The 17919-nt window shown below is 41.4% G+C and overlaps 1 protein-coding gene across 1 annotated transcript in view; it reads left to right on the forward strand.

The window, feature by feature from the left end:
• The window catches only part of SYCP2L (synaptonemal complex protein 2 like), a 74614-nt gene that overhangs the window by 31599 nt on the left and 25096 nt on the right, over positions 1–17919 (forward strand). Inside the window, exons 15-20 of the mRNA XM_033219479.1 lie at positions 5636–5781; positions 7495–7588; positions 8710–8807; positions 10740–10881; positions 11791–11840; positions 15404–15533. Of these exons, the coding sequence (XP_033075370.1) occupies positions 5636–5781; positions 7495–7588; positions 8710–8807; positions 10740–10881; positions 11791–11840; positions 15404–15533 (660 nt within the window). The remainder of the gene's footprint in view (positions 1–5635; positions 5782–7494; positions 7589–8709; positions 8808–10739; positions 10882–11790; positions 11841–15403; positions 15534–17919) is intronic.

Here is a 17919-nt window from a genome sequence, read left to right on the forward strand (position 1 = left end):
AGGCCAAGGTGGGCAGATCACCTGAGGTTTGGAGTTCAAGACCAGCCTGGCTAACGTGGTGAAACCCTGTCTCTACTAAAAATACAAAAAAATTAGCTGGGCATGGTGGTGCATGCCTGTAATCCCAGCTACTTGGGAGACTGAGGCAGGAGAATCACTTGAACCTGGGAGGTGGAGGCTGCAGTGAACCAAGATCATGCTACTGCACTCCAGCCTGGGTGACAGAGCAAGATTCCATTTCAAAAAATAAAATAATCATAATAATAATTTCAGTTTTCTTAAATTTATTGAGGCTCGTTTTGTGGTCTTCTCTTATGGTCTATCTTGGAGAAAGTTTCAGGCGCCTGTTGAATAGAATGTATGTTCTGCGGTTGTTGGATGGAATGTTCTGTATATATCTGTTAAGTTCATGTGTTCCAGGGTATACTTTAAATCCATTGTTTCTTTGTTGATTTTCTGTCTTGAAGATCTGTTTAGTGCTGTCAGTGGAGTGCTGAAGTCTCCCACTGTTATTGCGTTGCTGTTTGTCTTATTTCTTAGGTCTATTAATAATTGTTTTATAAATTTGGGAGCTCCAGTGTTAGGTGCATATGTGTTTAGGACTGTGATTTTTTTTGTTGGACAAGGCCTTTTGTCATTATATAAGGTCCCTCTTTGTCTTTTTTAACTGCTGTTTTTTTAAAGGTTGTTTTGTCTGATATGAGAATAACTACTCCTGCTTGCTTTTGGTGCCCATTTGCATGAAATGTCTTTTCCCACTCCTTTACCTTGAGTTTATGTGAGTCCTTATGTGTTAGGTGAGTCTCTTGAAGGCAGCAGATGGTTGGTGAATTCTTATTCATTCTGCAGTTCTGTATCTCTTAAGTGGAGCATTTAGGCCATTTACATTCAGTGTTAGTATTGAGATGTGAGGTACCATTCCATTCATCATGCTATTTGTTGCTTATATACCTCGGTTTTTGTAATATTGTATTTTTGTTTTATAGGTCCTGTGTGATTTATGCCTTAAAGAAGTTCTGTTTTGATGTGTTTCCAGGATTCAAGATTTAGAGCTGCTTTTAGCAGTTCTTGTAGTGGTGGCTTGATAGTGGCAAATTCTCTCAGCATTTATTTGTCTGAAAAAGACTGTATCTTTCTTTCATATGTCAAGCTTATTTTCACTGGATACTAAATTCTTGGCTGATAATTGTTTTGTTTGAGGAGGCTGAAGATAGGGCCCCAATCCCTTCTAGCTTGTAGGGTTTCTGCTGAGAAATCTGCTGTTAATCTGATAGGTTTTTTTTATAGGTTACCTGGTGCTTTTGTCTCACCGCTTTCAAGATTCTTTCCTTCGTTGGGAGGCTGAGGCTGGAAAGTGGTGTGAACCCAGGAGGCGGAGCTTGCAGTGAGCCAAGATCGCGCCACTGCGCTCCAGCCTGGGTGACAGAGCGAGACTCCATCTCAAAAAAAAAAAAAAGAAAAGAAAAGAAAACCTGATGACAATGTGCCTAGCCGATGATCTTTTTGCGATGAATTTCCTGAGTGTTCTTTGTGCTGCTTGTATTTGGATGTCTTGGTCTCTAGCAAAGTCGGGGAAGTTTTACTTGATTATTCCCCCAGATATATTTTCCAAACTTTCCGATTTCTCTTCTTTCTCAGGAGCACCGATTATTCTCAGGTTTGGTCATTTAACATCATCCCAGACTTCTTGGAGGCCTTTGTTCTTATTTTCTTACTCTTTTTTCTTTGTCTTTGTTGTACTGGATGAATTCAAAGATCTTGTCTTCGAGCTCTGACTTTGTTTTGTTTGTTTGTTTGTTTGTTTTGAGACAGAGTCTTGCTCTGTCACTGGGCTGGAGTACAGTGGTGTGATCTCAGCTCACTGCAACCTCTACCTCCTGGGTTCAAGAGATTCTCGTGCCTCAGCCTTCTGAGTAGCTGGGATTACAGGCACGTGCCACTATACCCAGCTAATTTTTGTATTTTTACAAAAATTAAGACAGGATTTCACCATGTTGGCCAGGATGGTCTCGATCTTCTGACCTCATGATCCACCCACGTTGGCCTCCCAAAGTGCTGGGATTACAGGCGTGAGCTACCATGCCTGGGTGACTTTCTTTCTTCTACTTGTTCGATTCTATTGTTGAGACTTTCCAGAGCATTTTGCGTTTCTGTAAGTTGTCTATTGTTTCCTGAAATGTTGATTGTTTTTTATTTATGCTATCTATTTCATTGAATAGTTCTCCTTTCACTTCTTGTATGATTTTTTTTTTTTTCCCTTACATTGGGCTTCACCTTTCTCTGATGCCTCCCTGATTAGCTTAATAACTAACCTCCTGAATTCTTTTTCAGGTAACTCAGGGATTTCTTCTAGGTTTGGATCCATTGCTGGTGAGCTAGTATGATTTTTGGGGGGTGTTAAAGAACCTTGTTTTATCATCGTACTAGAGTTGGTTTTCTGGTTCTTTCTTCTTTGGGTAGGCTCTGTCAGAGGGAGGGTCTAGGGCTGAAGGCTGTTGTTCAGATTCTTTTGTCCCATGGGGTGTTCCCTTGATGTAGTACTCTTCCCCTTTTCCTATGGATGTGGCTTCCTGAGAGCCCAGTCGTAGAGATTATTATCTCTCTTCAGGATCTAGCCACCCAGCAAGTCTACTAGGCTCCGGGCTGGTACTTGGGGGGTGTCTGCAGAGTCCTGTGATGTGAACTGTCTATGGGTCTGTCAGCCTTGGATACCAGCACCTGTTCTGATGGAAGTGGCAGGGAGGTGAAATGAACTCTGTGATGGTTCTTAGCTTTGGTGGTTTAATGCTCTTTTTTTGTGCTGGTTGGCCTTCTGCCGGGAGGTGGTGCTTTCCAGAGAGCATCAGCTATGGTAGTGTGAGGAGGAATAGGTGGTGGGTGGGGCCACTATTCCCTTAGTCCTCAGTTACCAGGATAGGTAGGGAAGGACCACTGCGTGGGGGAGGATTAGGAGTGTCTGAACTCAGACTCTCCTTGGGTGGGTCTTGCTGCCGCTGTGAGGGGTGAGGTTCCCAGGTCAATGGAGTTATGTTCATAGGAGGATTATGGCTGTCTCTGCTGAGTCATGCAGGTTGTCAGGGAAGTGGGGAAAAGTCAACAGTCACAGGCCTCACTCAGCTCCCGTGCAATCCAAAGGTCAGTCTCACTCCCACTGTACCCCCACCCACAACAGCACCAGGTCTGTTTCCAGGCAGTGGGTGAGCAAGAAAGCCGGGGCTTTTAAAGAGGACTTGGCATGAATGGTATATAAGGGAGAGAGTGAGGAAGTGTGGGGTCTCCATGACTTGCTTATCCATCAGGTGGTCTGGCTGATGCCATTGTGGGCAGAACTCGGTTGTACATTGACTGTTGTCTCAGGGCAATCTCCTGGTGGGGAGAACCTCAGGGGGTGCCTGATTTGGTTCAACATTTGTTCCTTAAAATTTCTTTTTGTTTTGTTTTGAGACAGAGTATCTCTGTCACCTAGGCTGGAGTGCAGTGGCATGATCTTGGCTCACTGCAAGCTCCGCCTCCTGGGTTCACGCCATTCTCCTGCCTCAGTCTCCTGAGTAGCTGGGACCACAGGCTTCTGCCACTACGCTGGGCTAACAATTAGCTAGTTACTTTTTAAGATATTTAAACTTACTTTTGTTGCATGGTTTTATAGACTTTCCCTGCAGTGATGAGTAAAATGTCCAGTAAGATTAGTATTTTGGGGAGATCATGGAGCCTTACTCTAGACCAATGCTGTCCTATAGAAATATAAGGTGAGCCAGATACTTAATTTAAAATTTTCTAGTAGTCACATTAAAGAAAAAAGTAGATTAATTTTGGTAGATTAAAAAAGTAAGATTAAGTAGATTAATTTTAATAATATATTTTATTTAACCCAGAATATTATATCCAGGAATAATATCCAGAATATTATTTTAACATGTAATCAATATTTTAAAATTATTAATGATACATTTTACATTCTTCTCTTGTGTACTGAGTCTTCATAATCTGATGTGTATTTTATGCTTACAGAGCATCTCAGTTGGTACTAGGCATGCTTTAAGTACTCTGATGAGTTGGACCTCACAGATTTAGACTCATGTATGTTTCACTCTTTTTTTTCCCTCTTCTTTCCCTTCTCATTAATTTGTGGCCATTAGCTTTGCCTGTTCTTTCCTGGACTTTGCTGCCTTTTCTATTCTGCTTCTTCCAACTTACCTTGTACTTAACATGGCTTATTCTTGGGCTCTTTGTGAATTTGGTCTAAGTTATTTTCTCTTCTACGCCTGATAACAATTTGTCAGGAAAGGGCTGGTGACCAGGCAGGAGCCTGCAAGGAGGCTGTTGTCTGAGACACAGACTTTTTTTTTTTTTTTGAGATGGAGACTCACTCTGCTGCCCAGGCTGGAGTGCAGTGGCACGATCTCGGCTCATTGCAACCTCCGCTTACTGGGTTCAAGCGGTTCTCCTGCCTCAACCTCCTGAGTAGCTGGGATTACAGGGGTGCACCACCACGCCTAGCTAATTTTTGTATTTTTAGTAAAGACAGGGTTTCAGCGTGTTGGTCAGGCTGGTTTCGAACTCCTGATTTCGTGATATGCCCGCCTCAGCCTCCCAAAGTGCTGGGAGACACAGACTTACTTACTTACTTACTTTCTTTCTTTCTTTCTTTCTCTCTCTCTCTCTCTCTTTCCTTCTGTCTTCCTTTCTTTCTTTCTCTTTCTCTCCTTCCTTCCTTCCTTCTTTCTTTTTCTGGCTTTCTTTCTCTTTCTCTTTCTCTCCTTCCTTCCTTCCTTCCTTCCTTCCTTCCTTCTTTCTTTTTCTGGCTTTCTTTTTCTTTCTTTCTGTCTGTCGTTCTTTTTTGACAGAGTCTTACTCTGTCCCCCAGGCTGGAGTGCAGTGGCACGATCTCGGCTCACTGCAAGCTCCACCTCCTGGGTTCACGCCTATTCTCCTGCCTCAGTCTCCTGAATAGCTGGGACTAGAAGCGCCCGCCACCGTGCCCGGCTATTTTTTTGTATTTTTAGCAGAGACAGGGTTTCACTGTGTTAGCCAGGATGGTCTCGATCTCCTGACCTTGTGATCAGCCCGCCTTGGCCTCCCAAACTGCTAGGATTACTGGCGTGAGCCACCGCCACTGGCCTACAGACTTCTTTCTAAGGTGTTTCTGCCTCTTCTTCAAGTGGAGTCCATTGAAATGGTGGTAGATTATTCCATTTTGCACATTGGGGACAGTGAGTTTTATTTTCAATTTTAGAAACAAGTATAATTTCAGAGAGAGAGAGAGTGAGTGTTGTGCTTAGTATATTTGGGAATGAAATACCTATTGCAGATGATAGCCTTGTATTAAACAAAATGCTCTTAAAAAAACTGAATTGCAGAAGGCAAAACTGTCTTCATTTCTTTGCTGCTAAGGTAAGTTACTTCCAATGTGTGCAAGATCAACCACTTCATTGTATAGTATATGTATATGCGTAAATGCACATGTGCATCTAAAGGACAATTTCAAAGTAATGTTATTTAATATGATTTCTTTTCAACTTCTTACCACAGAAAAACTCTGAACAGACATCCTAGTGTAGTTATTTAAAATTATAAAATTTTAAAATAAAACATTGAAGTATGTTGTTGTGCATTGATATTCCATATTTTCTCTTAGAAACTGAGAAGATAAAGATATTTATCATTTACCTCAAGAAGCCCATGATTATCAGCTCCAAAGAAGTCATGAAAATAGAAATCCATTTTGATTTGCAGTTCGACATATCACAAGCTTCCATTCAAGCTTTAGGAAAAGATAAACAGGTGGCAGGTTTCATTCTTTTGGATTATTTAAAAATGTTTTAGTATGTTTCATGTCTATTAAATGTCCTTGTTGGGTTTTGATGTGAATATTTGATCAAGCAGAAAACCTGGTCTTTCGAGTGCCATGTAAAAAGAGTTGAGAGTTCTGGATTTGAATCCCAGTTTTCCCTTTTCTTGGGTCATTGTCTTGACGGGGTAGGACAGACAGCCTCTTTGTTCCTTGAAATGCTTTATTCTACTTACTGTGAACAGATGAACGGTTTTCTAGGATAATATCACCCTCTTACCACCTTCTTCCTGGAGTCCTGAGGACACTGGCATTTCCATCTCTCTCAGCTCCCCCTGGACCTATGGGGAGTGTATTAGTCTGTTCTCACCCTGCTAATAAAGACATACACGAGACTGGATAATTTATAAAGGAAAGAGGTTTAATGGACTCACAGTTCAACATGGCTGGGGAGGCTTCACAATCATGGTAGAAGGCAAAGGAGGAGCAAAGTCACATCTTACATGGTGGCAGGCAAGAGAGCTTTGCGTAGGGGAACTCCCCTTTATAAAACCATCAGATCTTGTGAGACTTACTATTACGAGAACAGCATGGGAAAGACCCGTTCCCATGATTCAATTACCTCCCATGGGGTCCCTCCCATGACACGTGGGAATTATGGGAGCTACGTTTCAGGATGAGATTTGGGTGGGGACACGGCCAAACCATATCAGGGAGTCATTAGGAATAAAGTTTCTGAGGGACTTTTTCCACAGTTTTACCTGTTGGTCTTACCTTGTGGAAATGGTCTGTACCTCTCTAGATTGCTGTGGTCTCCAACTCTCTGACTGTAATGTTTCCTGTTTGTTGACAGGAACAGGAAACCTTTCTATATCACAGACGGTAGACGGGGCAAAGAAATTTGTGACAAAAGGCAAAAAATACTGTGGTAACGGCCCATAGAGAGTTGAATGAAGAGCTCAGAGACCTGAGGGAGAAGTCTTGGGCCAGCTTCCTTTTGGTTTGAGTTGTATATGAAAGTGTTTATATGTAGCAAAGTGCTCTTAGAATAGTTTCCAAAAACTCACCCTATTTTAATGACATGGTCTTTTTACAAAAACTCCATTTCATGGTTGAGGATGAGGATGAGAAATAAAGGGGAAATCAGTCACTTGATTAAAAAAACACTTCCTCCATCAAATTACATATGTTCTGACGAGAAGTTTGCCTTAACTCACAAAAACATCAAAACCATATATATTTCCATATTTCACAAAATGAATAATATGTTTTGAGGGGAGAATGAGGATTTTCCTGTGATAAAGCTGCAGTTCCTAGAATAGGAGGCCCCTACCCTAGGGAAGGGGGTTGGCCTGAGGACCCTACAGTTGGGAACTCACTACAGACTCATCCTGAGAGAGACTCAGTGCCTGCGAGAAGCAGGGATTAGCTGTTACCCAACGGGGTGAGACCTGGGCCAGAGACGGGAGAGGCTGGGAAGACACCAGGAAAGAATGCTTAGAGCAGGGGAATGGCTACCCTAGCTGGTCCTGGAGGGAGATGGCGCCTGGAGAAGGCAGAAACAGTGGAATGATCCTTCAGGAGAGGACAAACTGGTAAACTTGACTAACTTCTGATTGATCATGTTTTGTTCTAAGCTTTAGGTTTTCCTCAATTTTTTTTTTAAATGACTACATTTCAAAGTTGACTTTTGTCTTGCATTTCAGATGTTGCCTGACCAGATGAAAATCTCCTCAGAACTTTTTAGTAAGTCTGATAAAGAAGACAGGGAGAGTCCCAGTGGCCACGAAAGAGAAACAGGTATATTGGGAAATAAGGAAATTCTGACCCTGAGTTTCCTGTAAAAGCAATGAAACCTTAGTTGGAAGAGGTCACTGGAAACCTGTGGTCATATGAGTGATGCATGTCTCATGGCACCTCTGGAGGAAGAAGAACTGCTGATAGCCTTGAATTGTTTTCTTTTTTTTTTTTTTTTTTTTTGAGACGGAGTCTCGCTCTGTCACCCAGGCTGGAGTGCAGTGGCCGGATCTCAGCTCACGGCAAGCTCCGTCTCCCAGGGTTATGCCATTCTCCTGCCTCAACCTCCCAAGTAGCTGGGACTACAGGCGCCCGCCACCTCGCTCGGCTAGTTTTTTGTATTTTTTAGTAGAGACGGGGTTTCACCATGTTAGCCAGGATGGTCTCGATCTCCTGACCTCGTGATCCGTCCGTCTCGGCCTCCCAAAGTGCTGGGATTACAGGCTTGAGCCACCGAGCCCGGCCAGCTTGAATTGTTTTCTACACCTGATAAGGTCTCTCTTGTCAGTCAACTGGAAATGACAAAGGAGAAGAAATGATGGGGTTTGGAGGAGGCAGGACATGGGGAGTAGGGAGGGTCTTGTCTACCCACAAAGCCGGCCCTGCACTGGACCATGTTTCTCTTTTGAGTTACACCCCAAGGCTGTTTTCCCAAGTGCCCATAGATTTCTTGTTTTTTTGAGATGGAGTCTTGCTCTGTTGCCCAGGCTGGAGTGCAGTGATGTGATCTTGGCTCACTGCAACCTCTGCCTCCCAGGTTCAAGCGACTCTCCTGCCTCAGATTCCCAATAGCTGGTACTACAGGCGTGTGCCACCATGCCCAGCTAATTTTTTCTATTTTTAGTGGAGACGGGGTTTTGCCACATTGGCCAGGCTGGTCTCAAACTCCTGGATTCAAGTGATCCGCCCACCTTGGCCTCCCAAAGTCCTGGGATTTCAAGCGTGAGCCAACATGCCAGCCAGTGCCCATAGATTTCTGATTGGAGGTTTGAGGCAGGACCTAATTACCAGCTCTTACCAAAGGATGGAGAGGTACCAGAGGGGGCATCCCATGAAGAGCACTGGTGAGTATGTCAGCGTGTGCATGGTTATTATAGTAAATGTCTTTCTCTTAATTTGTATAGAGCAGGCAGAAGAATCCACCAACGTGGTAGAGTTTATGAGTGCTGAAGATGACCGTTGCCTAATAACTCTCCGCTTAAATGACCAACCTAAGCCACCCGTGAGTACAGGGAGTGGGGCTCCAGGTTCTTATCTGTCTCTACTAGGGTAGTGACAGGCGGAAGCCACCTTTCCTGGTTCATAGACCATTTTCTCCTGGCCAACCATCTGTCAATTAAAAGAAATTTTTTTTAAGACAAGGCCTTGTTCTGTTGTCGTAGTTCACTGCGGCCTCAGCCTCCCAAGCTCATGTGATCATCCTGCCTCAGCTTCCTGAGTAGCAAGAACTACAGGTGGTGCCACCATGCCTGGCTCATTTTAACATTTTTTATAGAGATGGAGTCTTGCTCCATTGCCCGGGCTGGTCTCAAACTCCTGGCCTTAAGAGATTCTCCCATCTTGGCTTCCCAAATCTCTGGGATTACAGGCATGAGCCACCATGCCTCATCAGCTGTCTGTCAGTTTTTTTCACCATCCCCTCCTTGAGATTGTTTTTGCCTCCATGTTTGTGTATTCTCTTTTCTTTTTTTTTTTTTTTTGAGACTGAGTTTCGCTCTTGTCGCCCAGGCTGGAGTGCAATGGCACGATCTTGGCTCACTGCCACCTCCACCTTCCGGGTTCAAGTGATTCTCCTGTTTCAACCTCCTGAGTAGCTAGGATTATAGGCACATGCCACCATGCCTGGCTAATTTTTGTATCTTTAGTAGAGACTGGGTTTCGCCATGTTAGCCAGGCTGGTCTCAAACTCCTGATCTCAGGTGATCACCCGCCTTGGCCTCCCAAAGTGCTGGGATTATAGGCATGAGTCACTGCACCTGGCTGCACTTGGCTGTGTGTTCTCTTTTCATTCAACTCAGCTTTCCCTTGGAATACATGACTTGTTTGGCCTCTGTCTCATTTCTTCATTTGGGATCTAGAGACTGAAGGAGCCTAATGTTTGGGAGTGACACTTAGCTCCTCCCTGGCCTGAAATGAGAATGAACTATTAGTAGCTGAATGCTGCAGCCCTTGAGAGGCAAGAGGGCTTGAGGACTGGGCCCTGAAGATACCCAAAAAACAGAACTCAAAAAAACTCCATATTAAAATCAAGCATAAACATGTATTCATCACAGCATTTATGACAATGTAAAAACAGAAAAAGATTTTAAAAATATAAATATCCAAGTACAGTTGAATAATCCACCAGAAAGATTAAACTTGCCCTAAGTCTCTAATCTTTTGTAATCCAGGCTTAATTTCAAAATGCTTTATGTTTTAAACAAATTACCCTCCTGGGCTGGGTGTGGTGTCTCACACCCGTAATCCCAGCACTTTGGGAGGCCGAGGCAGGTGGATCATGTAAGTTCAGGAGTTTGAGACCAGCCTGGCCAACATAGTGAAACCCCATCTCTACTAAAAATACAAAAAAAAAAAAAAATTAACTGGGTGGTGGCACGCGCCTGTAATCCCAGCCACTCTGGAGGCTGAGGCAGGAGAATCACTTGAACCCAGGAGGCAGAGGTTGCGGTGAGCCAGATTGTGCCACTGCACTCCAGCCTGGGCGACAGGGTGAGACTCCATCTCAAAAAAAAAAAAAAAAAAAAGAAATGACCCTCCTGTTTGGTTTTAGTTCTTCTAAAATGTAGAGAGGCTTGTCTTTGCAAAAAATATTCCCATACTTTCTTTTGCCATCTGACTTAGTATTTTGAAGTAGTATTAGGCACAATATTGAGATTGGTCAGCTTTTGAACAGTCATCCAGCATCTCTTCTGTTGCAAATGTTTTATTAGAAAGGATTTTGTCATCCTGTACAACAGCAACTTGGTTGAGAATTGACTGATGGAATAATCCTTTGCTTCCTTTCCATACTTCTTTGCCTTTATATTATATAAGAAAGCCCAGTCTCCTAGAAGGGTACTTCTCTTATCTCTAGCTTTGTAGAATATGTTTAGTTATACATAAGAGGCACTAACACCCCTCTAAAATTCTCATTTATGATCTGTGCTTGTAAAAGTCTGATTACAGAAAACATCTCTTCTCTGAGAGTGACCAAGATTCAAGTACCAGTGAACTATCTTGGATCAGTAACCAAAAAAGGAAATCCCTAAAATCATATCCTGGTAGAAAGAAGACAAGAACCACAAGTAGTATGAGCAGTAAGTCTGGCATGTCTTCTTTTGAATCGCTTTTCAAATAGTGATTTTCAAATCAGATACTTATTTTTCGGTATGTAATGGGAGTGGGTCCAAAGAAATATATGATCATGGGGCCAGCTTTCCCTGCTACAGTTACACCAGAAAGGCAAAATGTACTGTATACATGAGACAGAAGAACATGAAATTAACCAACAATTGTTACAGATGAGTTTTGTATAAATGGAGTAGAAATTCAGATAAGAGGAATCTGTCATGAGCTGGAATCATCAGGAAAATCTTCAAGGAAGAGGTGGGTGGGGCTTGATTTAACCCTTGGAAAAAAGAATAGGATTGTGAAGAGGAGAAAGGGAAGCATTATTAGGCAGGTAAAACCACAAGGGCATGCATGGTGGCTCACGCCTCTAATCCCGGCCCTTTGGGAGGCCGAGGTGGGAGGGTTGTTTGAGACCAGCCTGGGCAATATGGTGAGACCACACCTCTACAAAATTAAAACATTAGCTGGGCATGATGGTGTGTGTCTATGGTCCCAGCTACTTGGGAGGCTGAGGCAGGAGGATTGCTTGAGCCCAGGAGGTCAAGGCTGCAGTGAGCAGTGATCACGTCACTGCACTGCAGCTCAGGTGAAAGAGTGAGACCCTGTCTCAAACAAAACAAACTACAAGAACACAACAAGGATGCGAGGGTGGCATTCGGGGACAAAGTCTGGAGCAGAGAATTCATGCTGAGTGGTGAGGAACTGAGTGGTGAGGAGCAAGGTTGAATATAGAAAGGATCTTAAGAGTAGACATTTCAGGAAGCTGTAGGAAGTGAGAATTGCTTTTAGCCTTAGCATATTGGGAGAGGGAGTAGTGAATTTTTATGCCTCATGAGTTAATGTATATGTTGTGTACTTGTTTTCTCTCAATTTAGTCTTGGCAGTTTTCCCTCCCAGTAGTGGCAGTGACCATGAGAAAGACCAAGTAAGTACACTTTATCTGGGTTGCTGTGTGCTCTACGAGTTAAACGGCATTTATTTCCCCAAAAACAACTTTCAGAAGTATGAAAATAACAAAATATTGGTTTACTGATATGTGAATCACTGTCAATGGAAATTGCAAGGACTTCTAAACATTTAATATGACTCTTGGGTAAGTATTTAGGGTCTTCTATGCTGGGCGTGCTGGCTCACGCCTGTAATCCCAGCACTTTGGGATGCCAAGGTGGGTGCATCACTTGAGCTTGGGAGTTCGAGACCAGCCTGGGCAACCTGATGAAACCCCGTCTTTACAAAAAATACAAAAATTAGCCAGGTGTGGCAGCATGTGCTTATAGTCCCAGCTACGCAGGAGGCCGAGGTGGGAGGATGGTTTGAGCCTGGGAGGTAGGGTTTGCAGTGAGCCAAGATTGTGCCACTGCACTCCAGCCTGGGTGACAGAATGAGACTCTGTCTCAGAAAAAAAAAAAAAAATTTAGGGTCTTTTTTTTTTTTTTCTTTTTTTTTTTTTTTTTAAAACTGTTCCCAAATGTTGCTGGAGGATATTTATTATGAATGATGATAAAATTCTGGGCTATTCCCATTTCCTGCAAATGTATACTCTTTTGAATGTATGTTTTGAGGTCAACTTGTTGGTTCAGTTCTTCCCTTAGTTTTTTCTAATGCTTTTAATGATTTAATTATTTAGAAATTTATTTTGCAAGTGCTTAGGATACCTTCAGGCTTATATAAATATTGAATAAACCCTCAAAGTTTCTTCATTTCCCTTCATTTATCCTTGTTTTATATCAAAGGTGTTAAGAGTAGAGACAGCAGTGTCTGCACCAATTCAAAGCCAATTTTTGCCTTTTATTCACTGAATTACCTCTATCAGCAGTTGGTTTTTGTTTTGTGTCGTATGAGCTATATGTACAGTACAGAGTATATAATCTAGTTCAGAGTGTTTTGTAAGGAGCAGGTGCTGTGATTCTGAGAGTATCGACAGTGCCCTGCCTGCTCATGCAGAAAGAGTTTGATTAGGGTTTTAATCACACTTTCATCTTTCTTCCACCAACCTGGGATGTGTTGCCCTCTGTCAACCTGAAGGGCTGTCATGCTCTGTAAGGACAGGGGTAGGTTAAACCTATGAGTCATAGTAAGTATTTATTCAGTGAATAGTTCAACCTGAAATAATGAGTTATCAGTTGGAAATGGACCCAAAGAACAGTTTCTAGTAAATACAGCTTTTATTTGAAATAAACACCAAAGAAATACCACAGCTTCAAAAATCTTTTTTTTTTTTGAAATAGAGTCTTGCCCTGTCGTCCAAGTTGAAGTGCAGCAGTGTGATCTCAGTTCACTGCAACCACCACCTCTCAGGTTCAAGTGATTCTCCTGCCTCAGCCTCCTGAATAGCTGGGATTACAGGCACCTGCCACCATGCCCAGCTAATGTTTGTATTTTTAGTAGAGACAGGGTTTTGCCATGTTGGCCAGGCTGGTTTCGAACTCCTGACCTCAAGTGATCCACCTGCCTTGGCCTCCCAAAGTGTTGGGATTATAGGCATGAGCCACCGCGCCTGGCCACAGTTTCAAAAATCTACAAATTTAAGCTGTGCCTCTGGCCAGAAATCTATGTTGATTTTCAGTGAGGGCATTGCTGATTTTCTACAAATACTGGTATTCAAAATTATACTTCTCTCTTGTATAAGATAATAATTTACAGCACAGGTCAGCAAATTTTTTCTGTAAAGGGCCAGGTAGTAAATACTTTAGGCTTTCTGAACCATGCAATCTCTGTGGCAACTACTCACCTTAGCCTTTGTAGCCAGAAAACAGCCAGAGACAGAATGGAAACACATGGGTATGCTGTGTTCTAATAAAACTTTGTTTTCAAGAACAGCAACAGACTAGAGTTTGCCAACCTCTGATGTACAGCAGTGGTTCTCAAACACTAGTGGCCATCACAGTGACCAGGATGACTTGCTAAAACATAGATTGCTGGGTCCTGTCCCTAGACTTTTGAATTGAATAGATGGGACTTGAGAATTTGCGTTTCCATCAAGTTTCCAGATACTGCTCATGCCCCAATGTAGACCACACTTAAAGTTATCTACTGAAATATGAGTTCATGTTCTTCCAATTCAGGGATCTTATGATCTTAGCATTTTTTTTGTGGCTATCGTTTAGTAGATGTGTCTTTGAAAAATTAAAAAGAGAAGCTCAATAGCATTTATACCAAACTTGGAATGGAAGCAAAAGGAGAAATTTCCTATTCAGCAAAAATGCAGTCAGAATTTTATTTACTGCAGTAAAATCTCAATTAACCAGAGTACCTCAAGAAGGAAGGATTTAGTTAATGTAATTTTCCTGCTAATTAAAATTTAAATCTAGTGTCCCCTTACACTAATTCTAATTGTTAGATATTTTATTTCTTAGTAAGCTGAGTAAAGGAAATATAATTGAATCATTGATCATTTAGGATTTTCACTAGGATCATTAGGCAGATCAGTTCTCATGCTGTAATACAATAGAGGCAGGTAGAGCAGGCATGTTTCAATGAGTAGTCACTTGACTTTGACCCTAGGACTTTAGACAGGCACATTCCCTCTGTTTCTGTCTCGTGCACTCTGTCTCTCTCTTAACTAAATCTCTGAAATAAGCTTGCTTTATTCTCCTTCCCCTTTGGTTTTTATTAATGTATTTAATAAAAGTATTATTATTTGAAAATGCCTTTAAGGTAATTTTAAATTAATAAAAAGAGTAATGTAGTTCCTAAGGAAAACATTTCTGTCTCAATATATACATTGAAAATAGTTTAAAGAGTCAGGGTTTGAATCTGTTGTCCATTTGAGTGGAGCAGTACTTTAATGCAGAGCAATTAGAAGATAACTGGAAATTGGCTGGGTGCGGTGGCACACGCCTGTAATCCCATCACTTTGGGAGGCAGAGGCAGGCAGATCACCTGAGGTCAGGAGTTTGAGGCCAGTCTGGCCAACATGGCGAAACCCCATCTCTACTAAAAATACAAAAAAATTAGCTGGGCGTGGTGGCACATGCTTATAATTCCAGCTACTCACAAGGCTGAGGCACGAGAATTGCTTGAACTCAGTAGGTGGAGGTTGCAGTGAGTTGAGATCATGCTACTGCACTCCAGCCCGGGTGGCAGAGTGACTCCATCTTAAACAAAAAAAGATAACTGGAAATTGGAAATTTAAGAATCTATAAGATCCTTTTCAACTGTGAAAACCAGAGTCTAGGATCAGGTGCCAGCCTCTCTCTTTTTACCTAACAGAATTTATGATTTCCAAGGATTCATGAGATTTTCATTTCTGTATCTCCTGAAAGAATAAATGATCTAGTTCAGATTCAGTACCATGGCATTAAGCTAATATCCACCCCTCAACTAAAAACACACAGAAATTCTGAATAGAATTAGCATTTATTTTCAAATGGAGTAAATCTAATACTTAAGCTTCTTAAAGTAATATTGAAAATGTCTTAGAATATTTTGATAACTTGTTTTGAATTGTTATGAATGTTAACACTTAAAAAAGATACTACATTTTAGGCTAAGCTTCTGTCACCATCACAGAAAGACGTACCCAATCAAAATAACACCTTATCTCCAAAGACTTCTGAAAAAAACTTCCAAGATAGTTTTGCTTCTTTGACTCCTGAAGATTCTGCCCAGAAAACAGGTACATGATTTTCTGTTGACTTATATAGAAAAAAATTTGTATTCAGGAAAGGAAGTTTGAAGTAAACAAAACATTTTCATTTTAATATATATTAAAGAAAATATGAAGATAACATTGTTCTTAATGTCTCTTATTAGAAAATAACAGAGGATATGATGTTTTAACTTTGCTTTGCCATTTGAGATGAGCTTGTGCTCAAGAATTGCTGGTCTCTTCTTTTTTTAAAGAAGCAAGACATCTCAAATTATGACCTGTAGCAGGGGGTGGTAAACATTTTTTGTAAGGTTCTAATAGTAATTATTTTTTGCTTTTTGATCCATATGGTTTCTTTTTCTTATCTTTTTTTTTTTTTGACATGGAGTCTTTCTCTGTCGCCCAGGCTGGAGTGCAATGGTGTGATCCCAGCTCACTGCAACGTCCGCCTCCCAGGTTCAAGCAATTCTCCTGCCTCAGCCTCCCATACCCGGCTAACTTTTGTATTTTTAGTTGAGATGGAGTTTTGCCACGTTGGCCAGTCCATTCTGGAACTCCTGACCTCAAGTGATCTGCCCACCTTGCCCTCCCAAAGTGCTGGGATTACAGGCGTGAGCCACCACAGCTGCCCTTGATCCATATGGTTTCTGTTGTAATTATTCAACCGTGCAGTTGTTGCACAAAATTGGCCGTGGATAAGATGTAAGCCAATGGGCTAGCTGTCTTTCCATAAAACTTTATTTATAAAATGAGGTAGCAGACTGGATTTGGCTTGGGGGCCAGAGTTTGCCCACCCTTAACCTATAGGCTTTTTCTTAACCCTCAATGTATTTTATTTTAGCTGTCTCCTTTTTAAAGTTTGTTAAGAATATGATTTTGTTTGTTAATAACAATATTAATATTGTTTATCATTCTGCAGTTCAGTACATTGCCAGGCATACAATGATATTTAGTAAGTACTTCAATAACAATCTGTTAGTGTAGTTGCCACTGGAAGAAAATAAGTAGGGAAAATAAAAAAGTAGAGAGGAAAATGTAACATTAAAGAATAAAAGGGGTCAGGTGCAGTGGCTCCCTCCTGTAATCCCAACACTTTGGGAGGCTGAGGCAGGCGGATCACCCGAGGTCAGGAGTTCGAGACCAGCCTGACCAATACGGTGAAATCTCATCTCTACTAAAAATATAAAAATTAGCCAGGTGTGGTGGCAGGCGCCTGTAGTCCTAGCTGCTTGGGAGGCTGAGAGGAGAATTGCTTGAACTGGGTGGTGGAGGTTGCAGTGAGCTGAGATTGTGCCACTGCACTCCAGCCTGGGTGACATAGTGAGACTCTATCTCACAAAGAAAAAAAAAGAAAAAAGAAAAAAAAAGGAATAAAAGGAAGGAAGAGAGCAAGAGAGGGAAGAAAGGAATAAAGTTACTACCAAAAAGTAACAGTCAACAAAATGGCAATACTAAGTTCTTACCTACCAATAATTACTTTAAATGGATTAAATTCTCCAATCAAAAGACACAGAGTGGTTGAATGGATAGAAAAAAATGAGATTCAGCAATATGCTGTTTATAGGGGACTCACTTTACCTTAAGGACAGGTATAAACTGAAAGTGAAGGGTTGGAAAAAGATATTCCATGCAAATGGCAATCAAAAGTGAGCAGGGATGTGGCTACACCTACATCAGGCAAAGTAGACTTTCTGTCAAAATTTGTCATGAGACAAAGACTAGATGATGATAAAAGGGTTAATTCATCAACAGGAAATAGCAATTGTAAATATATATATGCACCCAACATTACAGCACCTAAATATATAAAGCAAATATTAACAGAACTGAAGGGGGAAATAGCAATACAATAACAGAGTTCTTTAATTTCCCCACCTTCAACAGTCCATAGATTATCCAGATAGAAAATCAATAAGAAAACAGTGGACTTGAATAATACAGTAGACCAGATGAATCTAACTAACATATACAGAGCATTCCATCTCACAGTGGAACACATACTCTTCTGCAGTGCACAGTGCACATGGGACATTCTCCAGAATTGATCGTATGTTGGGCCACAAAATACATCTTAACAAATTTGGAAAGACTGAAATAATCTTAGAGGTCTTTTCTGATCACAGCAGTATGAAACTAGAAATAATAACAGCAGGAAGATTGGAAAATTCACAAATACATGGAAATTAAACAACACACTCCTGAATAACTAATGGATCAAAAATTAAAAGGGAAATTTAAAAATCTTGAGATAAATGAAAATGGAAACATACCAAAATTTACAGGATGCAGCAAGAGCAGTGTTAAAAGGTAAGTTTATAGCAATAAATACCTACATTAAGAAAAAAGAAAAATCTCAAATAACTTCACCCCTTAAGAAACTGAAAAAAGAAGAAACTAAACCGAAAGTCAGCTT

Source organism: Trachypithecus francoisi, unplaced genomic scaffold, assembly GCF_009764315.1.
Source record: "Trachypithecus francoisi isolate TF-2019V2 unplaced genomic scaffold, Tfra_2.0 Lachesis_group10, whole genome shotgun sequence".
NCBI classification, from domain to species: Eukaryota; Metazoa; Chordata; class Mammalia; order Primates; family Cercopithecidae; genus Trachypithecus; species Trachypithecus francoisi.